The sequence below is a fragment of the Odocoileus virginianus genome, unplaced genomic scaffold (genome assembly GCF_023699985.2).
Source record: "Odocoileus virginianus isolate 20LAN1187 ecotype Illinois unplaced genomic scaffold, Ovbor_1.2 Unplaced_Scaffold_3, whole genome shotgun sequence".
In the NCBI taxonomy this organism is placed as follows: Eukaryota; Metazoa; Chordata; class Mammalia; order Artiodactyla; family Cervidae; genus Odocoileus; species Odocoileus virginianus.
In genome coordinates, this window is record NW_027224265.1 from 213,870 (window position 1) to 241,425 (window position 27,556).

General features: G+C 40.4%; 1 protein-coding gene across 1 annotated transcript in view; it reads left to right on the forward strand.

Moving 5' to 3' along the window:
- Positions 1–27,556, forward strand: part of MCC (MCC regulator of WNT signaling pathway) — a 494,030-nt gene that overhangs the window by 124,077 nt on the left and 342,397 nt on the right. The window contains exon 3 of the mRNA XM_070462369.1: positions 11,883–12,097. Within this exon, the coding sequence (XP_070318470.1) occupies positions 11,883–12,097 (215 nt within the window). The remainder of the gene's footprint in view (positions 1–11,882; positions 12,098–27,556) is intronic.

Below are 27,556 nucleotides of genomic sequence, written 5' to 3' on the forward strand. Positions count from 1 at the left end.
TTTAATCCAATATCTTGTATATTTATTTAGCTCTCATTTACAAATGCTTATCAGTCAGTTCTATATAAATTTTAATGCAAAACAAATAACATGTCAAACTTCTCTCTTTGTATTTATAGTCTTTTCTTTGGTTTATCTGATTTAAGAAGTACTTGATAACATTTTGCTCTTGAATTATTAATATAAAATTACAGCACAGAGAATCTGTTAAATGCCACCGAGTTTCACCATCTGTTTATTTTTTTTTTTTTTTTTAAATTTTTATTAGTTGGAGGCTAATTACTTTACATCATTACAGTAGTTTTTGTTATACATTGATATGAATTAGCCATGGATTTACATGTATTCCCCATCCCAGTCCCCCCTCCCACCTCCCTCTCCACCCGATCCCTCTGGGTCTTCCCAGTGCACCAGGCCCGAGCACTTGTCTCATGTACCCAACCTGAGCTGGTTATCCGTTTCAGCCTAGATAATACACATGTTTCAATGCTGTTCTCCTGAAACATCCCACCCTTGCCTTCTCCCAGAGTCCACAAGTCTGTTCCATACATCTGAGTCTCTTTTTCTGTTTTGCATATAGGGTTATCGTTACCATCTTTCTAAAGTCCATATATATGTGTTAGTATACTGTAATGGTCTTTATCTTTCTGGCTTACTTCGCTCTGTATAATGGGCTCCAGTTTCATCCATCTCATTAGAAGTGATTCAAATGAATTCTTTTTAATGGCTGAGTAATATTCCATGGTGTATATGTACCACAGCTTCCTCATCCATTCGTCTGCTGATGGGCATCTGGGTTGCTTCCATGTCCTGGCTATTATAAACAGTGCTGCGATGAACATTGGGGTGCATGTGGCTCTTTCAGATCTGGTTTCCTTGGTGTGTATGCCCAGAAGTGGGATTGCTGGGTCATATGGCAGTTCTATTTCCAGCTTTTTAAGAAATCTCCACACTGTTTTCCATAGTGGCTGTACTAATTTGCATTCCCACCAACAGTGTAAGAGGGTTCCCTTTTCTCCACACCCTCTCCAGCATTTATTGCTTGTAGACTTTTGGATAGCAGCCATCCTGACTGGCGTATAATGGTACCTCATTGTGGTTTTGATTTGCATTTCTCTGATAATGAGTGATGTTGAGCATCTTTTCATGTGTTTGTTAGCCATCTGTATGTCTTCCTTGGAGAAATGTCTGTTGAGTTCTTTGGCCCATTTTTTGATTGGGTCATTTATTTTTCTGGAGTTGAGCTGGAGGAGTTGCTTGTATATTTTTGAGATTAATCCTTTGTCTGTTGCTTCATTTGCTATTATTTTCTCCCAATCTGATCACCATCTGTTTAGTGTAGATGAGGAAGTGGAGAACTGAAGGGTTGAATGATAATTGTCAGGTCACAGTTAGTTGGTGGCATGGCTGGGACTAGCCTGAACCTCTCCTGGCTCCTAGATCATTTTCCTGCTAATTCACACTGCTGCATTCTTTCCTTTTTTTCTCTTTCTGTATTAACAAAAACTTAGAATTCAAACCTCTAGGATTGTTTGCTTTTCTGTTAGTGACTTGTAGGTAGAGATTTAGAGCTCTGAACCCCCTTAACTCCTAAAGAGTAAATTTAGTTACTAATCTAACCTATTTCAGTTGCTTTAATGTCAAAACCATCACAGTCAGAATGCTTTTATTTTTTAACACACTTTGCCTTTCTTTTAGCTTAGCTTATGTTATTGTTCAAGGGATTTTTCACTTAGTGTATCTCATTTGGATAACAGTAACTAGGTCTAGAATCTAACGGAGTAAACATGAACATTTTCACTTTGCCTTTGTATGTCAACGCAATTGACAAAGATTTCAACAACTCAGTTAATAAGCTTGACTTAATGGTAATACAAGGAGCTTCCCTGGTGGGTCAGATGGTAAAGAATCTGCCTGCAATGCAGGAGACCTGGGTTCAATCCTGGGTTGGGAAGATCCCCTGGAGAAGGGAATGGCTACCCACTCCAGTGTTCTGGCCTGGAGAATTCCATGGGCCTGGCGGGCTGCAGTCCATGGGGTCACAGAGGGTTGGACACGGCTCAGTGACTCTCAGTCACTCGCTCGTGGTAATGCAGCAGCTTCCCTGCTGGCTGAGTGGTAAAGAATCTGCCTGCAAATACAGGAGTTCCATCCCTGTGTTAGTAAGATCCCCTAAAAGAAGGAAATGGCAACCCACTCCAGTACTCTTTTCTGGGAAATATCCCATGGACAGAAGAGCCTGGAGGCCTACAGAAGAATTGGACATGACTTAGCGACTAAAGAACAACAAATGCCCACTCCACGCAACAACTGTAAGATATACCTTTTTTTTCCAAGCTTACATGGAACATTTGTAAAATTTGATCATGTCTAGGCCATAAAGTGAGTTTCAACAAATTAAAAGGATTGACATAACATAGATCATGTGTTCTGAGTATAATACAGAGGATCTATAAATCAAAGCACTATGGAAACACCATATGATAGGAAATTAAGGAACATACTACAAAATAGTTCATGGATCTAAGATGAAATTATGAACATTTCAAAATAATTTGAATTGAAAGATTATGAAAATATCAATTGAAATGCAGCACTTAGAGGAAATTTTATAGCTTTTAATGCATATATTGGAAGATAAAAGGAAAAGGGCTGATGAGCATTCATGCCAAGAATTTAGAAAGAGAACAGCAAAATAAACACAGGTAGAAGAGAAGAAAGGATATAATAAAGGCAAGAACCAAAATTAATGAAATTGAAAACAAATACACAATTTGGAGGCACAGAATAGACTGAAGATGGTTTTTCTAAAAAGACATATGAAATTGATAACTTCCTAGGTAGGGGGGGAATGGTAAAGTGAAAAAAGACAAGGCAAATAGTTAAGGTAAAAATGAAAAAGATTTTAGAAAATGAAAAATAAAAGTAAGGAGAGCAGGGATTGAATACCGAGTGGGAAAGTTTCTTGCCAAGTAGGCAACCCGGTCAATCATGGATTCCAAGGCTTTTTAGGTTGAGGCTGGAGTAAAAGACCATGAACTCTCCTGGTACAGTATTAGGAATGCAAAGTACCTGGGTGCTGTCTATTGGCAATATCTGGGTTTGTCAGTCAGGTGTGCACTCGGCTGGCTGAAGGTCATGTGGCATGTTTATAGGGCATCCAGGGGCCTCTGATTTGCACATGTAGCACCTGAGTCAAGATATGTCACCCAACTAAGTCTCCCTTGTTAGCACGCTGTTTTCGAATAAAGGCTTATTATACCCAATATCAGGGCTTCCTGCTGGCTCAGATGGTAAAGATATCAGGTAAAAATTTGCCTGCAATGCAGGAGACCTGGTTCAATCCCTGGGTCAGGAAGATCTCCTAGAGAAAGGAATGGCAACCCACTCCATCTTCTTGCCTGGAGAATTCCATGGACAGCAGAGCCTGGCGGGCTACAGTCCATAGAGTTGCAAGGAGTCAAGCATGACTGAGCGACTGACTCTTTCACTTTCACTTTTCATAACCAATATCAGGAGTGAAAAGGAGACACTGTTACAGATGCTGCAGACAGAAAAAGAAAATATTATAAATAGCTTTCTGCTGATATACTTAAAAGTTTAGAAGACATAAGGAAATTTCCAGAAAGTAGAGTTTACTAAAACTGATTCATTAAGGGATATAAAACATGAATAGTTTTATAACTAGTAATGAAACTAAAACAGTAATTTTTTAAAAAATCTTCCCACAGAGAACACTTGAGGCCCAGTCAACTTCACCGGCAAAGTCTACCTAACACTGAAGTGAAGTGAAGTGAAAGTCGCTCAGTCGTGTCCAACTCTTTGTGACCCCATGGACTGTACAGTCTCCATGGAATTCTCCAGGCCAGAATACTGGAGTGTATAGCCTTTCCCTTCTCCAGCGGATCCTCCCAACCCAGGGATTGAACCCAGATCCCCCGCATCGCAGGTGGATTCTTTACCAGCTGATCCACGAGGGAAGCCCAAGAATATTGGAGTGGTAGCTTGTCCCTTCTCCAGGGATCTTGCCCACCCAGGAATCGAACCGGGGTCTCGTGCATTGCAGGTGGATTCTTTACCAGCTGAGCTAGCAGGGAAGCACATCTAACGCTGAAAGAGCAATTAACTGTAGTCTCACATAAGCTTACATATAACCCTGATACCAAAGCATGACCAGTACAGTGAAGGAAAATTATAGGCCAGTTTTACTTTTGTACAGAGATGTAAAAATTGTAAATAAAATGCTAGCAAATCAAAATCAATAATACGTAAACAAGATAGCACATATTTTGACTATGTTGTATTTGTCTCTTGAATGCAAACTTGCTTTAACATTAGAAAATTAATATAATCTGTCATATTTTTTTAGAAAAGCTTAAATAAAAACCAGTAATAATAAATAAATAAATAAATAAATAAATTCTTTATTCTTTCAGTAATAAAGAATAAAAGAATTCTATTTTTTTCACTGAGAAGCTAGAATCACCATTTACTTTTTGTACTCCTATTTGTGTGTTCCCCACCCTGGCATTTTCCCTTTTCGATCAGACTAATTTTACAGCCAGAAATATGAGGACCCCTGTGGGGCATGCTGATAAGACACGTGTATGATTCTTCTCACCACAGAGAACAGGTCCAGATTAGCATTATCCCCATTTTGTCTTATGATATTTAAAAATCAGTGACTACCAAGGGCCTACTGAATACATGGTCCATTAATACGTCTTGTAAGAGAAGGATAAATTGATCCAGAATACAATCTCTGCCTTCTAACCAAGAGAGACAAAATCTTTTAAAAAAATCTTAAACTCTTGTAGAGAGTAGGTATTAGCCCCCCAATTCCAAGCCAGACTTAGCGTCAAGTGAAGCTTAATTACTCTTCTTTACTCCAGTGGTCCTCATTTTAACACACTTTCCCTAAAATCTCTTTAGAATTCTTTAGCCCTGAATTACCCACCCACTTGCTTATTGCCTTCACTTGTCCAGTTTAGACAAATCAAGATAAGATGCCAAATATTATTTTTAATTTTTTAAAAGGTTAAAGATGATTATCTCAGCATCTTTATTCATTGCTGAAGGGAAAACACTTTGCTTTTTATATTAAATTTGATGAACAACAGAATAGTAGACTCTCAAGGTGAAGAATTTTAAAAGCTGTTCTAGCTATCCCTTTGACTGTTTCTAAACTCTCTCCCATTTAGTGTTCTCAAGCCTTTACTTAAACATATCAGGCACTGTTGAACTTGCTTGTACAGAGTGGAACATTAAGAAGTATCCACTAATGATGATGATGTTGATAAGCATACTTCAATAAAAAAAAATGCATTTCTTCATTTCTTTCTTTCTTTTTTTTTTTTTTTATTTTTATTAGTTGGAGGCTAATTACTTTACAATATTGTAGTGGGTTTTGTCATACATTGACATGAATCAGCCATGGATTTACATGTGTTCCCCATCCCGATCCCCTCTCCCACCTCCCTCTCTACCCGCTCCCTCTGGGTCTTCCCAGTGCACCAGGCCCGAGCACTTGTCTCATGCATCCAGCCTGGGCTGGTGATATGTTTCACCATAGATAATATACATGTTTCGATGCTGTTCTCTCGAAACATCCCACCCTCGCCTTCTCCCGCAGAGTCCAAAAGTCTGTTCTGTAAATCTGTGTCTCTTTCTCTGTTTTGCATATAGGGTTATCATTACCATCTTTCTAAATTCCATATATATGTGTTAGTATACTGCATTGGTCTTTATCTTTCTGGCTTACTTCACTCTGTATAATGGGCTCCAGTTTCATCCATCTCATTAGAACTGATTCAAATGAATTCTTTTTAATGGCTGAGTAATATTCCATGGTGTATCTGTACCACAGCTTCCTCATCCATTCGTCTGCTGATGGGCATCTAGGTTGCTTCCATGTCCTGGCTATTATAAACAGTGCTGCGATGAACACTGGGGTGCACATGTCTCTTTCAGATCTAGTTTCCTTGGTGTGTATGCCCAGAAGTGGTATTGCTGGGTCATATGGCAGTTCTATTTCCAGTTTTTTAAGAAATCGCCACACTGTTCTCCATAGCAGCTGTACTAGTTTGCATTCCCACCAACTGTGTAAGAGGGTTCCCTTTTCTCCACACCCTCTCCAGCATTTATTGCTTGTAGACTTCTGGATAGCAGCCATCCTGACTGGCGTGTAATGGTACCTCATTGTGGTTTTGAATTGCATTTCTCTGATGATGAGTGATGTTGAGCATCTTTTCATGTGTTTGTTAGCCATCTGTATGTCTTCTTTGGAGAGGTGTCTGTTTAGTTCTTTGGCCCATTTTTTGATTGGGTCATTTATTTTTCTGGAATTGAGCTGGAGGAGTTGCTTGTATATTTTTGAGATTAATCCTTTGTCTGTTGCTTCATTTGCTATTATTTTCTCCCAATCTGAGGGCTGTCTTTTCACCTTGCTTATAGTTTCCTTTGTTGTGCAAAAGCTTTTAAGGTTTCATTAGGTCCCATTTGTTTATTTTTGCTTTTATTTCCAATATTATGGGATGTGGGTCATAGAGGATCCTGCTGTGATTTATGTCGGAGAGTGTCAAAAAACTGACTTTTATCACCAGGGAGGTAATATTATTTACCTCCCCTTAGTAAGATATGTGCTTCAAATTACTTTGTTTTTTCCCAGAAGGACACAGGTTCTTTTAGCTATCCTTTTCTCCCCAATTCTCCTTGAAACCACAGACACAGATTTTAAGATAGTCAGCCTGTGTTTGCAATGTAATTTGTGCTAGAGAAAGCTAGAGGCCCTCGTGGGAATTAAGCTCCTGAATTTTGTACCAAGAGTTGACATTAATAAATGACCAAAGACTCATATGGTGATTCTGCTTTGGACTGAATGATTTACTACTGCTTTTGCTGATGTCAGTGTTAGAAATTGTAAACGTGCTATGACGAGGACGGCTGACACCTGGCTGTCAGTTTCTTCAAATTCCCTGTGCTTCTTTCTGTTGGTGTGTTAGGTCTAAGTTCAGACAGGTAGCTGCTTCCAGTTAAAAGGAGTATTTTCTCTTTTGCCACTGAGGGTAATAAATTACGGAGTTCTCTCTAAACAATCCATATAAATGCAAGATTAATGAGCACTAAATACAAACAGTATCACAAAACACTGTTAGTACATGTCTCAGGATCCCCTAAACGCTGTGTTATCACCTGCCTGTGATGTGATGAGAAGCCTCTGGCGTTCAAATGAAGGATGGAAAAGAAAGAACAGAGGCAGCAAACAGGAGTGGCTAGGACAGCCAGAGCACAAGTCTGATGAACAAATGCCTACTCTGCCCTGCTGCCACCACTGCTGGGCTGGACAGATCTCCTCATGGTCCTGGCCACAGGTTTTGGGGAGGCCAGGTGTCCTCTGGATATGAGTTGGCCAAGTAGAATAGAGGAAACAAAGTCAATCAAACCTGATAACCGGAGACTTTGACATATTAATGGAATATTCCATTCTCAGAGAAACATAACTTTGGCCCTGACCTAATTGGTTATTTTCATTGTCTTTAATGCTGATATTAAGTATACTACAAAGCTATTGGTGACGTTTTAGTCACAGGTTAGGTGCCAAAGATGCATTTTTTTAAGAACTGGTCATTTTACCTTTCAGAACCTTGGTGGTATACAATTTCCCTCATGTGTTTTTTCCCTATTAAATTGTCCAAAATGGATTACAAACAACTAAAATCACGAGCTGTGACCAGATAATTGCTCACATTTCTTGGTCAGTTTGTCGTATACCGGGAATTGTCTGAAATGTTCTACATATTTGAATCTTAGCTCTCACAACACGTCTGTGAAATACATACTATTGAGCTAGTGGTAAAGAGTCTGCCTGCCAGTGCAGGAGATGTAAAGAGATGCAGGTTTGATCCCTGGGTCGGGAAGATCCCCTGGAGGAGGGCATGGCAACCCACTCCAGTATTCTTGTTTGGAAAATCCCATGGACAGAGGATCCTGGCGGGCTACAGTCCATGGAGTCGCAAAGGGTTGGACATGACTGAAGCGAATTAGCACTAGACATGCTGATTATGAAGATGGGAAAACGAAGCTTAGGTTACATAATTTGCTTGAAGGCACATAGTTGGTCATGGTGACTCTTGACTTGACTTCAATGAATCTGACCGCAAAACCCCAGCTCTTAACCACTGTTCTGTGTAAATGAGCAAAGTCTCTAAAATGAAAGAAAATATCTTTTTCTTAAAATGGAAAAAAATGAATTCATTGTTCATAGGCTGTACATAGATCTATGTAAGATAATGTATGTAAGATTCTTAGGACAACACCTGGTCCTTAGTGGCTTTGAATAAATTTTATCTTTCATGATTATTGTGTCATTAACATAAATATCAGGTGTATTACATGTTGGTTTGCCTTATCCTCACAGGGGATTTGGTTCATGGAAGGTAGCATGGTGCCTTTGCTGCATAAGCATGCTAATTGCAGGCTTTAGAACCAAACCTGGGTGTCACTTTGAAAATGGGATTAAAGCCCTAGCTTGTAGCTGCCAAGTACCCAGCAGAGCAAGGATCTCAGTGTTTGGCAGATTTTCTGTTCTAGCATGCTTTCTGAAAGCAGGGTTTCCCAGTGATGTATTTTATAAACATATCAAATTGCCACTTGTTTCTTATGCTTTTCTGATAAGAGAAACATTTGGAATCTGTGCCCTGCCACCTTTAAACACTAAATATTCAGCTTTTAAGAAACACATCTTACCTCTTCCTTCAGAGCACCCGAGAGGATTATGGAGGCAGACGTTAGACCTCCTTGGTTCTCCATGTGCAGAGATCTCTAGGCCCAGGGAGTGCTTTGGCCTCTGGTGTTTAGAGGGTGCTGCGCAGTCACTGTGACAGCTCAGTGCTCGCCACGCTCTTGAGTATTCCCTGCCCACCCCCCAAAGCCTTAGCGCCAGCATGCCAGTTGTCAGAGATGGAGCCGTGGGGACGGTGGAGGGGAGAACGGAGTTCAGTGAGGTCACGGAGGCGGCGGCCTCCTGATGGGGTGAGTGTCCTCCTGAGGACGGGCACCAGAGAGGCCGGTGAGCATGGGGCCCTGTGGACGACAATGTGTCCATGTTCAGGGAAAGAGGCTTCTTTTGAGGTTAGCAAGAGAGTGAAAAGAGGCTGGCATGAGGCTGAAGGTGAGCCTGAAAACATCAAGCACTATCATATTTCATAGAGCAATATGAAATACATATTTCAGATTTTTCCATGAGTTCTTCCAAGTTAAATGACTGGTTTTGCCTCAGGATTGTTGGGTTTTGTATAGAAACGTCTAATGTGACAACAGATTGAAGAGAGTGATGGGAATAGTCTACTGTCTCTTTTAGTTGAAATGTAGTTGACTTAGAATGTTGTATTAACTCCTGCTGTACAGCAGAGTGTCGCAGCTACACATCTACTGCATTGTTTTAAAATGCACTTTGTTGTTTGTGGTCCATTTATGTAGATGCTAGTGTCATTGCCTTGGCTCCTTGGCAGAGGATCTGAGTTCTCAGCATCACTTCAGCAAAGATTGTTAAGGTAATAGTGTGAGGGCCTTTTCATCTTTCTGATTAACATGGACCTTAGTTAACCTGATTATATGATTCTGCCCGAAACTGGGTTTGGGTCTGTTAATACAGCATAATAAATTCAAATGAAGCTTCCTTGGGCTGTCTAGTCCAAGAGCTGCTGTGTGTTATTTTTTGAAACAAAGTTCTCATAAACAACTTTGCATAAAGAAAGAAGTTTAAGTGTATCATTTGATTTTTTAAATTAATCTTCATGTTGCTTTTCCTGATTAAGAAGTGAAACCCTGGGGTACTACAACTGCCAGTGATTCAGCAACCCATTCAATAAATGTGTAATAAACACCAGATATGTCACAGGCTATGTGCAAGGTGCTGGGGATACCATAGTCAAACATAAAAGACAAGTGCCCAACCCTATGCTACTTGCCTTATGTATGACCTACCAGGCTTATCAATGATTCAACCCATTTCTGAGCTCAGTCTTCTGGTCACACATTACTGGAGCCAGGCCAGAGAATGTGAGGAGGCCAGGCAGACAGAGAGCGTTCAGAGGAGTGTACAGAAGCAGGGCAAGCATTTTGAAGTCTGTGTTGAAATGGAAAGCAAAGCCACCCTTGCAATTCAGTGAATAGACTTTAATATTAAAATAAAGTTTGGGTAGTTGCAAACATAGTAACAGAATTGTCTGCTTTGGTAAAGACATGTCACCCTGCTATATATCATTGTATGAAAAGAATGTTGGATCCGATTGACTAAAGAAGATCAGCTGAATATGAACAGTAGATGAAAAGTATCTGAAGTGGTTCCAGACAAGACAGTTTTCCTAATTACCTTGGTGAAATTCACCAATTCCCAATAAGAGGAGATTGGAAATTCACATCAGAACCTGCTGTACATAATTTGTAGTTTTCTATATGTAATTATACTCAAGTAAATTGTAGAGGAATCTGCATATGTTCTCCTTTCGTAGTACAAATTGAATCATTTTAATGAATCCCTTTTTTTGCAATTAAAAGTCACATATCAAGACCCACTGAAATGAAAACTACATAGGCAGGGACTGCAGTTCCTCCTGGCCACTGCTCTATCCCCAGCACCTAGCATGCTGCCTGTAAGTAGCCCTTTCTTTGTAAAGTTTTCTGACCGCCCAGGTCTTTTGCATACTCCTCCTTCTCTTGGGAAAAGGTCTCATCTTACAAATCCTATCTCCCCAAAGAGGAAACCGGAAAACACATTTCCCAGCATCTGGAAAACACATTTTCCTTGCAGCTGAAACAGATGCATGTGACCAACGATCCACCAACCAGCTGCACCCACAAGGGACTTTGAATCCGAAGTAAACACAAAGAAGCAAGCATCACCCCAAGTCTAATTTTTTCTAGCAAATGTAGCAACTGAAGCATCAGCCTTTCTCCTCCAGTAAGCTTTTCCCGAGCCTCCCCCATCCCTCATGAGGGCTGTTGGGTTAGACCTTCTCTAGGTTTACTTTTCACTGTACTTTCCTGTGCTGTTCTAATGGTTAGCATCTTTTATTAGGTTCTAATCTGCTGTGATGGTTCATGTAATCCTAATTCCTCTCACAAACCAAAAATATATGGTGAATCCAACACAAAAGAAGTTTCCTTTTCCTGATCATTTAAAGGCAAAATGGTACCTGGGCTCTGCAGACAGCCCTGCCGCAGGAGGTAGTTCGCCGATCCAGGCGTGTTCTGTCATGCGGCTTTGCCATCTGTACCACTCAGCTTCCAAGGGTGCCATGCCCATCGGAACCCGGCCAGAGGCAGAGGGCAGGAAGAATCCCACTCGGGGTTTTATGAGCCAGGCTCTGAAGCTGTGCTTGTCACTTGTGCTCACATTCTGTTGCTGAGAGCACGACCACATGCAGTGCAGTCTATTTCTGCCTGGAGTTTCTTCCAGGTAAGAGTGTATGTTGACACCAGAAAATGACGATAAAGTGCCGTATCGAACTGTCTTCCGCCTTGCTTCCTTCCTGCTCAAGTGGGGAAAAGGATGACAGAACACTAAATCACAGACAGCTGTAGCTGTGATCAGGCTTCCCTTTTTTCGGCTCATGGGTGCTTTTCGCTAAACATTTCTGTTGGACCGGGGGAAGGCGCGTATTCATTGGGTAGTTATTTCTAAATGCTTCGCCTGAAACGGCTTTTATCTCCAGGCACCCCATGTGTCACTTTGAAAGGGAAAATGCTTAGTGTGCAGCCGGGCGCCACATGTGTTCTGATGCGTGGATTTCCAAATCGTTGCCTCTTGGCCACCCACAGGCTAACGCAGGAAACATCTCCCCCCCCACCCCCACCCACCCTGCTGTCTCTTCTGGACCTAGGTGCCTTATCAGCGGCCAGGGAGAGCTGGGAGTACGCCTCGGGAGCCAGGGACCTCCAGGGCCCGGACTTGCAGAGTCAGCCAGCCCTGCAGAAGCTTTTGGAGTATGGGGGAAGCTCGTTGCACCAGCAGGCTGCTGCGCTCCACAAGCTGCTCGCGCAGTCCCCACGCTTTGGCAACTCTGTAGGAGGAAGCTATCTAGAACTGGCCAACACGGTGAGTCCTTTGTGGTTCAGAGAACACATCTTTAGGCCTGGGTGGATGCCAGTCTGCATATTTGAATTCTGAGCCCCAGAGGTATTGTCTCTTTTTATTGAGCTAAACATTGTACCATCTCCAGCATTGCCAATGATGTTAAGTGCTCCAAATGCTTATGACTGGTGACTTCCCTCATACTATTAAGAGCAGAGTGATTGGTTAAAAAGTGTTTTAAGTCTGTACCTTGTACGGGTTTAATTTCTAGTATATCTACAATGGCTTCACCTTAATGAGAACACTTTTCTGGTATCAGACATTACAGATTAATAGGGTGTAATCCTCTGTGCTTCCTAATTTGGACTTTACTCGTTTGAAAAAGAAAATACTTCTTTGAAAGTTTGATCAGTCTTTCTGCTTGTACTTTAAAAACATACTCTGTTGAAAACTGGAATTTCATTAGGCTTAATTTGAACTTCCTTTTTACCTCAGGATGAATTATTACCATGATGACCCTTGAATGAAAAGCTGTTGCCTTCCTTTTTAAGTAGAGCTGGGAAATGAGGCTGGGTGGCTGATGGCCTGGGCTCTATTGAGGGTGACATGCACACAGTTTATAAATTAAGGTTGCTATCCAGCCATGGTGTGAAAGGTCCATAAACGGACCTGGGTTTTTTGAAACTGAAGTTTGAAACTGAAGGTGGTATAAACGTCGTGACAACTTCATTTATGTATATTTACAATCTGTTTTGAGGTTCAACCAGTGGTTTTCAGACTTTTTAAGTTTGAGGCATATTTTCTAATTCTGACGTTTTTGGTGACGTGTTTGAAGCCACTAATAATCCTAAATATGCAGCAGTAGTTAAAGTACAATCATCAGACAAATCCTAATTAAGAGACATTCTATAAAATATTTGACCCCTTGAGATTGTCAAGGATATCGAAAGTTTGAGAAAGAGAAACTGTCACAGCTAAGAGAAGCCTAAGAAGATCTGACAACTAAATATAATGTGGTACCCTGGCTGGGACATCAGGTACAAACTAAGAAAATCTGGGTGAATTATGGATTTTAGTTAATAACAGTGTACCAGTATTGATTCATGAATTGTGCCACTATATCATAATGATGTAAGATGTTCATAACAGGGGAAACTGAATGAGAAGTGTGTGACAACTCTCTGTCCCATCTTTGCAACTTTTCACAACAATTTAAAATATATTAAAACTACACAGTCTCACACACAGTCACTACTAGGGTGTACTGTGTTTCGTAAAATCTGTAAAAGAACCCATAGTCATTGTATTGTCCCTTTAAGGACATTCTTGTTCCATTTGAGTAGAACCATTGACTATCCTGGGACTGCCCTGCTGGCTCAGACGGTAAAGCGTCTGCTTACAACGCGGGAGACCCGGGTTCAATCCCTGGGTCAGGAATATCCCCTGGAGAAGGAAATGGCAACCCACTCTAGTACTCTTGCCTGGAAAATCCCTTGGATGGAGGAGCGTGGTGGGCTACAGTCCACCACAGTGCAAAGAGTTGGACACGACTGAGCAACTTCACTTTACTTTATTGACTATCCTAATTTGCCTTCCTGTGTGCCCAGGAGACTAGCTAAGCAGCAGGAAATGTGCTCATCTCCATGATTCTTTCCCCAGCCACCCCCAGACAAACCGCCCCCCCAAGGATATGCCTTCCAGGGATTGAACCCGCAACCCTGCTGTAGAAGCACAGAGCCTTAACCACTAGGCCATCAGGGCAGTCCCAGCACCTTGATCTTAACCTTTGCAGTAACTGCTTGCATTCTGTTCTGTTCTCTTTACAGTCCTGTCAGAGGCCAGCTCAGCTCCCAGGTTCCCGTCAGCCAGGTTCTCTTTGTGAATTACTGGTGAAGCTTTGGAATTGCCGGAGCTCTGCCTGCAAGGGCCCCTCCAGAGGCTAGTTTGAGAAGCACTCCCTTAAATGTTGAGCACCAGCTCATGCAGGAGTGTTTGTTTTGTTAAAAGTCATGACCTTGGAAGTCCCTGGTGGTCTAGTGATTAGGATGCCACACTTTCACTGCTGAGGGCCCAAATTTAGTACCTGCTTGGGGAACTAAAAGCCCACAAGCCACATGATGTGGTTAAAACAAAAGTCATGACCTATACATTTACAGTTTGCACACTTTTCTGTATATATGTTGTTGACACAAATAACCAACAAACAATCGATAATAGGAATAGAAGAGTTTTATTTGAGTCAGCTGAGGACGATAGCCCAGAAAACAGCCTCTCAGATAGCTTCTGAAGAACTGGTCCAGAGAAGCAGGCTTTTCAGCTGTTTTATATCTTGTCAGAACAAAGAACATTAAGCAAGTTGTGGATTCATTCCTTCGAGGTTTCAAAAAAAGAGATCAGATGTACACAACAGTCATGGCCTTGGCACCTGGGGGAGCACTGGCACTGGTGTCCCAGGACAGAAATTTTTTACTTCTGGCCAATGGGCCCTTTTCCTTATTAATTAAAGCAGATGTACAATGCATGTTTGATAGAACACAGTCTGTTTTAGTTGCCGTAAAATTCAGGTTTACTCATGTATAAGCCAGAATGACTTCCCCATACCTCAATATGTGAAAATTTCTTTTACTGATGTTGTATGTCTATAAAAGCTTAAAATGAACACAGAATCAGTGATGGTGATGTATTCAGTGGTATTCATTGGAACGCATTGAATACATTTCTTTTTAAAAAAAGTTGTTATTCCACAAACGAACAAGTAAAATTGTACGCGCTTACTTAAGGTGATCCTTGGTGAGAATCAGACCAAAACGAAAATGTAGGCACTTGAACTCTGTAACAGTAATTATGTTCTTTATCTTCTCACTGATTTGAACAAGCACAGTTTTTAAGAATTCCCTGGTGGTCAAGTGGTTGGGACTCCATACTTCCACTGCAAGGGGCAAGGGTTCAATCCCTGGTCAGCGAACTAAGATCACACAAGATGTTTGGTGCAGCCAGAAAAAAGAAAACACATAACTTAAAACATATGTTTTATTGAAGTATAGTTGATTTAAAATGTTGTGTTAGTTTCTGCTGTGTAGCAAAGTGATTCAGTTATACATACATAAACATATATTCTTTTTAATACTCTTTCGTATTTTAGTTTATCATGGGATATTGAATATACTTTCCTGTGCTCTCTTGTTTATCTGTCCTGTATATGCTGTATCTGCTAACCCCAAACTTCCACTCCATCCCTTCCCCACCCCTTTCCTCCTTGGCAACTATAAGTGTGTTCTGTATGTCTGTGACTCTATATCTGCTTCACAAATATGTTCATTTGTGTTGTATTTTAGATTCCATATATAAGTGATATCATATGGTATTTGTCTTTCTCTTTCTGACTTACTTCACTTAGTATCATAATCTCTAGTTGCATCCATATGGCTGCAAGTGGCATCAATTTATTCCTTTTTATGGCTGAGTAATATTCCACTGTGTATGTATGCTACATCTGTATTCATTCATCTGCCAATGGACATTTAGGTTGCTTCCTTGTCTTGGCTATTATAAATAGTGCATGAATACTGGGGTGCATGAATCTTTGAGAAGTAAGTTTTCATCTTTTCTGGATATATGCATAAGAGTGACATTACTGGATCACATGGCAACTCTATGTTTAAGTTTTTTTTTAATTTTAATTGAAGGATAATTATAATACTGTGTTGGTTTCTGCCATACATCAGCATGGATCAGCCATAGGTACACATATGTCCCCTCCCTCATTACCCTCCCTCCCATCTCCCGCCCCATCCAACCCCTCTAGGTTGTAACAGAGCGTTGGTTTGAGTTCCTGAGCCTTAGAGCAAATTCCCATTGACTATCCCTTTTACACAGGGTAGTGTATATGTTTCCATGTTACTCTCTCCATTCATCCCACCCTCTCCTTCCTCCCCCTCCCCCATGTCCATAAGTCTGTTCTCTATGTCTGCATCTCCATTGCTGCCCTGCAGATAGGTTCATCAGTACCATCTTTCTAGATTCCATATATGTGTTAATATACAATATTTGTTTTTCTCTTTCTGACTTACTTCACTCTGTATAATAGGCTCTAGGTTCATCCACCTCATTAGAACTGACTCAAATGCATTCCTTTTTATGGTATTTTTAGTTTCTTAAGGAACCTCCATACTGTTTTCCATAGTGGGTGTACAAACTTCCATTTCCACCAACAATGTAGGAGGATTCCCTTTTCTCCACATCCTCTCCAGAATTTGTTATTTGTAGACTTTTTAATGTTGAGTATGCTGATTAATATAAAGTGGTACTTCATTGTAGTTTTGATTTGCGTTTCTCTGATAATGAACAGCTTGGAGCATCTTTTGATATGCCTTTTGATCATCTCTGTATGTCTTCTTTGGAGAAATGTTTAGGTCTTCCACTCATTTTTCTATTGGGATTTTTGTTTCTTTATTATTGAGTTGTATGAACTGTTTGTATATTTTGGAAATTAAGGCCTTGCTTAATTAATTAATTAAGTCACATTATTTGCAAATACTTTCTCCCAGTCTGTAGGTTGTCTTTTCATTTTCATTTTGTGGTTTCCTGTGCTACTCAAAACCTGGTAAGTTTGCTTTGGTTCTGTTTATTTTTGTTTTTATTTCTGTTGCCTTGGGAGACTGACCTAAGAAAACATTGGTACAATTTATGTCAGAGAATGTTTTGCCTATGTTCTCTTCTAGGAGTTTTATGGTGTCATGTCTTATGTTTAAGTCTTTAAGCCATTTTGAGTTTATTTTTGTGTATGGTGTGAGGGAATGTTCTAACTTCATGATTTACATGCAGCTGTCCAACTTTCCCAACACTACTTGCTGAAGAGACTGTCTTTTCTCCATAGTATATTCTTGCCTTGTTTGTTGAAGATTAATTGTTCCAGTAGGTGTGTGGGTTTATTTCTGGGCTCTGTTCTGTTCCATTGACCAATATCTCTTTTTGTGCCAGTACCACACTGTTTTGATTACTGTAGCTTTGTAGTGTTGTCTGAAGTCTGAGAGTGTTATGCTTCTACCTTTGTTCTTTTTCCTCAGGATTGCTTTGGCAATTCTGGGTCTTTTATGGTTCCATATAAATTTTAGGATTATTTGTTCTAGTTCTGTGAAAAATATCATGGGTAATTTGATAGGGATTGCATTAAATCTGTAGATTGCTTTGGATAGTATGGCCATTTTAACAATATTAATTCTTCCAATCCAAGAGCATGGGATATCTTTCCATTTCTTTGAATAATCTTAAATTTCCTCTATTAATGTTTTGTAGTTCTCAGCATATAAATCTTTCATCTCCTTAGTCAGGTTTATTCCTATTTTTTATGTGATTTTAAAAGGGGTAGTTTGTTCACATTCCCTTTCTGATATTCCACTGTTAGTGGAAAATACAAAATTTAAAAATACATTTTAAACTCATGAGTCTTTAATAATGGCCTTGGACCTTGTGGTGAAAGTGACCTTGCTCAGTCGTGTCTGACTCTTTGTGACTCCCGGTTCTTCATCCTTTCCTGTATATTCACCATTTGTCATGTGACTTTGGTGTCTTCCTGTCAAATATATGAGAAGTTGTAAAAGATTATTGGGGTTTTTTTACCCCCTAGAGCCCCCAAAAGATTATTATTTTAACCATTGTGTTTAGGGTGGTTTGTTTCATAGAAATAATTGACTTAAGGTCTGCTTACGTGTGTCCATGGAGCCCAGTTCAAGAAATACCTCTTAAAAGTGGCCAAAGAAAGCAAATTGCCTCTCTAAATTGCACACTTGGGCAATCCCTTCACTTTTGTAACCACATAAGAGTAATTTGTGTTCTTTCTAAAACAAATCTTGAACTAATAAAATTCTGGGGTTTGGGTTTTTTTTTTTTAAGTAGCTACTAAGAGCAAAAGGGCTTCCCAGGTGGTGTTAGTGGTAAAGAACCCGCCTGCCAGTGCAGGAGATGCAAGAGACATGGGTTCAATCCCTGGGTTGGGAAGATCCCCTGGAGAAGGAAATGGCAACCCACTCCAGTATTCTTGCCTGGAAAATTCCATAGACAGAGGAGCCGGCTAGTCCATGGGGTCTCAAGAGTCGGACACCACTGAACAACTGAGCATGACAACGATGAAGAGCAAAAGATATTTTGGGAATTCCCTGGTGATCCAATGGTTAGACTCCATGCTTCCATTGCAGAGGGCACAGGTTCAATCCCTGGTCAGGGAACTAAGAGCCCACAAGCCACATGGTGTGGCCAAAAAAAAAAAAATCAAAAGGTATTTTGTCAGTGCCCAGTTAAGAGATAGGAAATGCATCATATTTCACACAGGGAAAGTTTAATGTAAAAAATTATTAACTAGAAGCAGGTGATTACCTACTGAGGAATCAAGAAAATCCAATAAATCCAAGAATAGCACATGTGAAGAGAAGTCACTGCCTCTAAAACTGAGTCAGAATACCCAAGGAAGAAACACATTTGGAAGAAGGCCCTCTCTTTACCCAGTGCTGAGGTTCAGACTTCATTGAAATGGAGTAGCTAGTACCCACTGCATGACAGAGAAATTCCCTGAGATGCAGCAGGAAGCCAGCCCTCCAGACAGTCAGCCCAGCTGTGGGATGCCACCCACTGGGGCATCACCAAGAAAGTGCCCACAGAGGAATCCTCTGGGAAACTGCCCACCAGAGTAGTGGCAAAACCCACTGAGAAGTCTCTCAGGTGGCGCCCCTGAAACTCACTGGAGACAAGCGCCCCTGGACGTCCTACTGACCCCCACCCACCCCAAGAGGAAGCAGGAGAGAGTACAACAGGATCGGCATCCTCTTCTTCCCCCAGGAGTACTCTAGTGTCCCTACTGACAGAGGAGAAATGGCCAGGGAAGGTGGATTTGGAGATAAGAGGTGATAGACTCACACAGGCATTTCTAACACTGAGACACTTCTGGGAACATCCTGCACAACAGTTACCTTTCTAGGCATCCATTCTTTTCTTCTGCTACCAAATACCTGTCTTCTTCTCCTTCTGCCAAACACAGTGGATATTATAAGTTTGAGGTTTAACACGTTGTTCAAAATGGAAAGCCAACGAGGTGATGTTGTACATGGAAACTTGTAGCAATTAGAGTTTTATCTGAGAAGCAGAATGACTACCTGTGATATAGAATAAAGGATCTACAGAAAATGACTCACAGACATGGAGAACAGACTTGTGGTTGCTAAGAGAAAGGGGATGAGAGAAGAATGGAGTGGAAGTTTGGGATTAACAGATACAAACTACTATGTATAGAATGGATAAACAACAAAGCCCTACTGTATAGCACAGGGAACTATATTCAATGAAAGTCAAATTTTAGTCACTCAGTCATGTCTGACTCTTTGCAGCCCTATGGACTGTAGTTCGCCAGGCTCCTCTGTCCGATGGAATTCTCCAGGCAAGAATCCTGGAGTGGGTTGCCATTTCCTTCTCCAGGGGATCTTCCCAACTCAGGGATTGAACCCAGGTCTCCTGCATTGCAGGCAAATTCTTTACCATCTGAGCCACCAGGGAAGCCCCACTATATTCAATATCCTGAGATAAACCATAATGGAAAAGAATATAAAAAAGAATGCATATATATGTATGCATAAAACTGAATCACTTTACTGTAAAGTAGAAATTAACACAACATTGTAAATCAAGAACACTTCAAAAAAGAATAAAGGTAGGACAGTCTCTGCAGACTGTTGATTCTTCATCTCTGTTGAGCCTGAAGTAACTATAGGCCTGGCACATGAGCAGATAGGAAGGAAAGCTGGATATAGAGAACAGATGGGCGTGCACGAGCACAGATTGAGACCCCTGAGGACAAACTGGGACCCAGTTGTGTCTCTGAACCATTCTAACCTCAGTGCTGTGGGTGACCTGCAGGAGAGCTGACGCTCACTATCAAGGAACCACACACACATCTGGCCCAGCACTCAGAGATGCTTAAGGAGGAGGCCTGGAGAAACTGAATTTGCTACAAGTCTGATACACCAAGTAAAGCAGGCAGCAGACTAGCAACAACTTTCAGGGCATAAAGCGTATGACTTCTTTTTTTTTTTTTGTTACTTCTGCTTCTGAGATTCATGAATATTATCTTTTTTTTTTAATTTTTATTAGTTGGAGGCTAATTACTTTACATCATTACAGTAGTTTTTGTTATACATTGATATGAATTAGCCATGGATTTACATGTACTCCCCATACCAAGCGTATGACTTCATTTCTACCTTCTGGTCTGTACAGAGCGTCTCTTAATGCCATCAGAACCATATAAGAAAGAGAACTTTGGGAAACACAGTTCCTGCTTAGCTAAGATGACTTACATCTCAGAGCAGCAGAGAAACTGCCAGGGCAATCTGCACCCTGCTCCTAAAACTATCAGCAAAACAAAATGAGACACTTCAGTTTAGCAAAGAAGAGATACAATGGGAAAGATGTACTACCTGTTCTCTGAGGAATTTTTCTCTCCAAAGATTTCTATTTCATAAGAGGGCAAGTATAAATTATAATGTTACAGATTCTGAGTAGTGTTCGAGTGCAAGTATAAATTATAATGTTCATTCTGAGTAGTGACATGTTTAAGTATTATAAGGCATAAAACACAACCGAAGTTTTGTTTTCTACTTACAACACTGATAAATTCCTGAACAAAATATCAGTTCCTCCACAGATTCTTTCAGCCATGCTGCGTGGTTTGGTTTTTTTTTTAAGTATTCATTATCAGGTGTATTGATTTTTATAAAGAGAGATATTAATTGCTAATGATTAATATTATGACTGATTATACTATAAGTCATGCACAAGACATAAAGTATTTGAACCAATATAGAAAGATGATGAAAAGTTAAAATCATTCTTTGTCTCCTACGTCTTCCTTCATATAAAAAGATTTTCACCAATTTTTTTGTGTATCCCTGAGTTGCTTTTACTTTAAGAACTTTCCACTTCTCCTTTTGTATTATTATTTAGTGTGATGCTGATGATCCTAATATCATGCTATGATCATTACAATACTTGACAAATTTGGGATTACCATAGTGAAACCTTTGGTCAAGAGGATGTGTCCTGGCTTTCAGGTTGGAGTAAGGCTGGTTGTTCTGCCAGCACCCTCTTCTGGACATTGTTCAGAATCAAAGAACAAGAAATTCTTAATCTTATGGTATGTTTATCAATGTTCAGATTTTCAGAAATTTAGGGCAGTGCAAATGAAATATTGGATATTTAAGAGTTGCTATGGAAGGGTCTGGAAATGTAGGACTTGATAAAAAAAATTTTTTTTCAGAATCTTGAATTGTCATTTCCAACTCACTGAACCTGGATTTCAAAATCATTCATCAAAGAGTCTGAAAATTCTTAAAAACTTATCAAAAATTTGGAAAACAAACATTGCTGATTACACTTACAAGTCACACTAGGGCTCCCTGCAAATCAGCTGATGCTATAGTAGATGTACCCTTGTTTGGCTTCCTGTTTATGAGTGAAAAGCAGCAGAATATACCACCTCAAACATGACTGTAGGAGTTCAGGTCATGCCACCCTATAAAATGCCCTTTGGGTATTTTAACTATTCGGAGCTGCAGGCACTTGAAAAACAGCAAATTCAAGGAAGACGCTTTTTCTGAATCCCCATTCAGTTCAGTTCAGTCGTTCAGTCATGGCCGACTCTTTGTGACTCCATGGACTGCAGCATGCCAGGCCTCCCTGTCCATCACCAACTCCCGGAATTTACTCAAACTCATGTCCATCGAGTTGGTGATGCCATCCAACCATCTCATCCTCTGTCGTCCCCTTCTCCTCCTGCCCTCAATCTTTCCCAGTATCAGGGTCTTTTCCAGTGAGTCAGTTCTTTGCATCAGGTGGCCAAAGTATTGGAGTTTCAGCTTTAGCATCAGTCCTGTTCCAATGAATATTCAGGACTGATTTCCTTTAGGATGGACTGGTTGGATTTCCTTGCAATCCAAGGGACTCTCAAGAGTCTTCTCCAACACCACAGTTCAAAAATGTCAATTCTTCGGCTCTCACTTTTCTTTATAGTCCAACTCTCACATCCATACATGACCACTGGAAAGACCACTGGAAAGCCTTGACTAGACGTACCTTTGTTGGCAAAGTAATGTGTCTGCTTTTTAATATGCTGTCTAGGTTGGTCATAAGTTTTCTTCCAAGGAGTAAGAGTCTTTTAATTTCATGGCTGCAGTCACCACCATCTGCAGTGATTTTGGAGCCCCCAAAAATAAAGTCTGTCATTGTTTCCACTGTTTCCCCATCTATTTGCCATGAAGTGATGGGACCAGATGCCATGATCTTAGTTTTCTGAACATTGAGCTTTAAGCCAACTTTTTCACTCTTCTCTTTCACTTTCATCAAGAGGCTCTTTAGTTCTTCTTCGCTTTCTGCCGTAAGGGTGGTGTCATCTGCATATCTGAGGTTATTGATATTTCTCTTGGCAGTCTTGATTCCAGCTTATGCTTCATCCAGTCCAGCGTTCTCATGATGTACTCGGCATATAAGTTAAATAAGCAGGGTGACAATATACAGCCTTGACAAACTCCTTTTCCTGCTTGGAACCAGTCTGTTGTTCCATGTCCAGTTCTAACTGTTGCTTCCTGACCTGCATACAGGTTTCTCAAGAGGCAGATCAGGTGGTCTGGTATTTCCATCTCTGAAAGAATTTTTCAGTTTGTGGTGAACCACACAGTCAAAGGCTTTGGCATAGTCAATAAAGCAGGAATAGATGTTTTTCTGGAACTCTCTTGCATTTTCGATGATCAAACAGATATTGGCAGTTTGATCTCTGGATCATCTGCCTTTTCTAAAACCAGCTTGAACATCTGCAATTTCACAGTTCACGTATTGTTGAAGGCTGGTTTGGAGAATTTTGAGCATTACTTTACTAGCGTGTGAGATGAGTGCAATTGTGCAATAGTTTGAGCATTCTTTGGCATTGCCTTTCTTTGGTGTTGGAATGAAAATTGACCTTTTCCAGTCCTGTGGCCACTGCTGAGTTTTCCAAATTTGCTGGCCTATTGAGTGCAACACTTTCACAGCATCATCTTTTAGGATTTGAAATAGCTCAACTGGAATTCCATCACCTCCACTAGAAGCTGAGCACAGAAGAATTGATGCTTTTGAACTGTGGTGTTGGAGAAGACTCTTGAGAGTCTTGGACTGCAAGGAGATCCAACCAGTCCATCCTAAAGGAAATCAGTCCTGGGTGTTCATTGGAAGGACTGATGTTGAAGCTGAAACTCCAATACTTTGGCCACCTGATGCAAAGAGCTGACTCATTTGAAAAGACCCTGATGCTGGGAAAGATTGAAGGCAGGAGGAGAAGGGGACAACAGAGGATGAGATGGTTAGATGGCATCACCGACTCAATGGACATGAGTTTGGGTAAACTCCAGGAGTTGGTGATGGACAGGGAGGCCTGGTGTGCTGCGGTTTATGGGTCGCAAAGAGTCGGACACGAGAGAGCTACTGAACCAAACTGAAGTGAACTAGCTTTGTTCGTAGTGATGCTTCGTAAGGCCCACTTGACTTCACATTCCAGGATGTCTGGCTCTAGGTGAGTGATCACACCATTGTGATTATCTGGGTCATGAAAATCTTTTTTGTACAGTTCTTCTATGTATTCTTGCCACCTCTTCTTAATATCTTCTGCTTCTGTTAGGTCCATACCATTTCTGTCCTTTATTGAGCCCATCTTTGCATGAAATGTCCTTGGTATCTCTAATTTTCTTGAAGAGATCTCTAGTCTTTCCCATTCTGTTGTTTTCCTCTATTTCTTTGCACTGAAAACTGAGGAAGGCTTTCTTATCTCTCTTTGCTGTTCTTTGGAACTCTGCATTCAAATGGGAATATCTTTCCTTTTCTTCTTTGCTTTTTGCTTCTCTTCTTTTCACAGCTATTTGTAAGGCCTCCTCAAACAACCATTTTGCTTTTTTGCATTTCTCTTTCTTGGGGATGGTCTTGATCCCTGTCCGTAGTTCATCAGGCACTCTGTCTATCAGATCTAGTCCCTTAAATCTATTTCTCACTTCCACTGTATAATCGTAAGGGATTTGATTTAGGTCATACCTGAATGGTCCAGTGGTTTTCCCTACTTTCTTCAATTTAAGTCTGAATTTGGCAATAAGGAGTTCATGAACTTCCCTTATCTGCCTAAAAACTGGTCTTCCAAAAAGAACTCAGTTGTCAGAGATCCTCTTCCTATTTCTATCATCAACCAGGGAAGATTGATTCCTATCAGTGGAGAGGAGAATAGAAGTCAGCACCACACCCTCACAGACTTTGTCACAAGCAATCATACCTCCCACCTATTCTTCTAAAGGCCTTTTCATCTTTCCTGAAAACCACTTATTCTCCTCTCAGAGTCCTACATTCCCCAACCCTTTCCCTGTTGAGATAGCATTTAATATTGAATTCTAAGCCACCTTGGAAGGTATTCTTTTTCCCCTGGATATGTCTCAAGTACATATGAGTTAATAAACTTGTTTTTTGTACATGTTAATAAACTTCTTTATTTTTCTCATTAATTTGTCCTATATCATAGTGCCTCAGCTAAGAATTCAGAAGGCAGAGGGAAAATTATATTGCCTTCCCTCAACTGTTAATTAGGATCCAGACTCTTTAAATGTGATGTTAATTTGCAGAAGGTTGATGAATTATGAATTATCAGTGCTTTTTACCTGGTAGAGATGCAAATTATTTTTATTCAGCAGAAAAGATAACCTCAAATGTTACATTTTATTTACCCTTGTGAGACATTAATGAGCTTTGTAACTAACTGTGACCTTATTCTAGCATTCTCCTTCCATGAATCAGATAACCTCAAACGTTACATTTTATTTACCCTTGTGAGACATTAACCAGTTTTCTAACTAACTGTGATCTTATTCTAGAGTTCTTCTTTCATGAATCAGATTTATTCTTCTGGGTTCCTCAATGAATTAAATACATCTTAAGAAAAATGTTTGTCCTATACTTATATGAAAGTCATGTTTTTCCTTTTTTGAAAATTATAGTTCAACACTCCATCATTTTTTGTTTACTGCTAGTGAAAATTGTGTAGATAGGAGTTGACAAATGAAGCACTTTTACAGGGGTAGTTTCTGTGTAAACTAGCCCCAGTGGTTACGTTTAGATTAGACGAGGCCTGGTCAGTCTCTCACTGACTCTCCCTTTCTCACTTCTGTGATAGGACTTCAAATTCTTCCATTCTTCTTTGCCTTCCATCTTACCTCTACCCCCACCAACCTCACTTCCCATCTAAGAGAAAAAGAACCCACAACATGGCCCTACCCCCATATCTTAGGTCCTGAAGCTGGTAATTTCTGTAAAGGAATAGAAGGAAATGTCCTATGAATTCTTTATTTCCAAAGAAATTCATTACATCCCCAGGGATACTTGGAACTAATAGCATCAAGCTCTGTCAGGTTTTATAAACAAGTCGTGTTGGTTCAATCCATCAGTATAGAGGAGAGTCTGGGTATATATACAAAGCTACTGTCAACTGAAAAAAAATGCACAGTGTGAGAGATGTAATTAAGTTGAGTGTGTGTGTTAAGTCGCTTCAGTTGTGTCCAACTCTTTGCAACCCCATGGGCTATAGCCCTCCAGGCTCTTCTGTCCAGGGGATTCTCCAGGCAAGAATACTGGAGTGGGTTTCCATGCCCTCCTCCAGGGGATCTTCCCAACTCAGGGATCGAACCCAGGTCTCTTTATGTCTCCTGCGTTGGCAGGCGAGTTCTTTACCACTAGTGCCACCTTTAGGGGCAAAATGAGGACTATAGTCTGGGAGACAGCATTTCAGATAGCGCTGAGAAACTGCCCCAAAGAGGTAGTGGGGAGTCAGTATATATGTGATTTTGGTGAAGGTACATGCAATAAAGCACATGTTTTTTGCAGAAGGTTTCTGGTAGTCTAGTGAAGGTTACTGCCAGTCATGAGGAGCATCCATCACCATGAAGGATTTTTAGTGCTTTTCTAGATATGAGGAGATGCGAGAATTGGGCTCATAAAATCATCTCCTGAAAATATCTATCTGAACACCTGTTCTGCCAGTTTTTCCCAGAGCACAAAGTGCCTCATTTCTGATCTCCACCCTGAACTCCTTTCAAGGGATGTTGAAGGTCAGTAGCTGCAGAAGCTCCTAGTTTGATTCTTACAGAGGTAAATGGCAAGCATCAATTTGTGGTGGTGGTGGTTTAGTTGCTAAGTCATGTCCAGTTCTTGTGGCCCCATGGACTTTAGCTCACCAGACTCCTCTGTCCATGGGATTTACTGGAGTGAGTAGCCATTTCCTGCATTTTCCAGGCAGATTCTTGACCACGGAGCCACCAGGAAAGTTCTGTATTTTAGCTTCCCTTGTGGCTTAGATGGTAACAAATCTGCATACAGTGCAGGACACCTGGGTTTGATCCTTGGGTTGGGAAGATCCACTTGAGTAGGGAATGACTCTGCTCTCCAATTCTCCAGTATTCTTGCCTGGAGAATTCCATGGACAGAGGAGCCTGGCAGGCTACAGTCCATGGAGTCACAAAGAGTCAGACGTAACTGAGCAACTAACACTTTCACTTTGTGAAGTATGTGGCATGAAAGCATATGGAACTGGCCCCCAAACCTCTTCAAAAAGAAGGATGAGAAAGGAAGATTTCTTTGGATATTTATTTGCCTTTGGGGGGATTTCCACAATTGTACAGAGATGATTTATTGTGGTGTATTCTAATTCTTCACAAATACACAAATCTCTAAAATAGGGTGCAATCATAAATTTGAGATTAAGTTCTGATATCATATTGAAATGTTAGTATTCTTTTGGGGAAGAACTTTAAATTTGACAAAGGTATTTATGAAAATGAAGATGCTTTTTAAGGATTGTTGCTGTTAATATTATTGCTATTAATAGTATAAAATCTGCAAATACAGGATTGCTGGTTTATGTTCTGGATTTTTTTTTTCCTGGAGTGGTTCTCTGTTCTCAGAGGAATTTGAGGATGTGAACTTTAACAACAGCCATTGTGCTCTTAAGTATGACTTTGGACAAGTCATTTAACCTGTTTTAGCCTCTGCATTAAGGAAAATAGTAATAACAATCCCTTCCTCATATGGTTGTCATGGGAATTAAATGGGTAATGCATATAAAGTGTTTAATGCACTGTCTCAGGTAGATATTAATAGATGCTCGGTTATGGCTGTTACCCTCAGCCATTATCAGAAACAAATCTTTGAGAATTACTTACAAGTAGATTAATTTGGGGTACAAATTAGAAACAGAAATGTAAAAATTGTGAACAAATCAGATCTTTCAAGAAAATTTTGAGACATTTACTGAGCAGCTTTATGAGCTAGGAGCTGTCTCAAAGATATCATTAGAAACTATAGTAAATAAGCTTGGGTGTAGGATTCTTTTGGAAAAAACTGGATCATGAAAAAGGATAATAATTCCTACCTAAAGATAAAAGG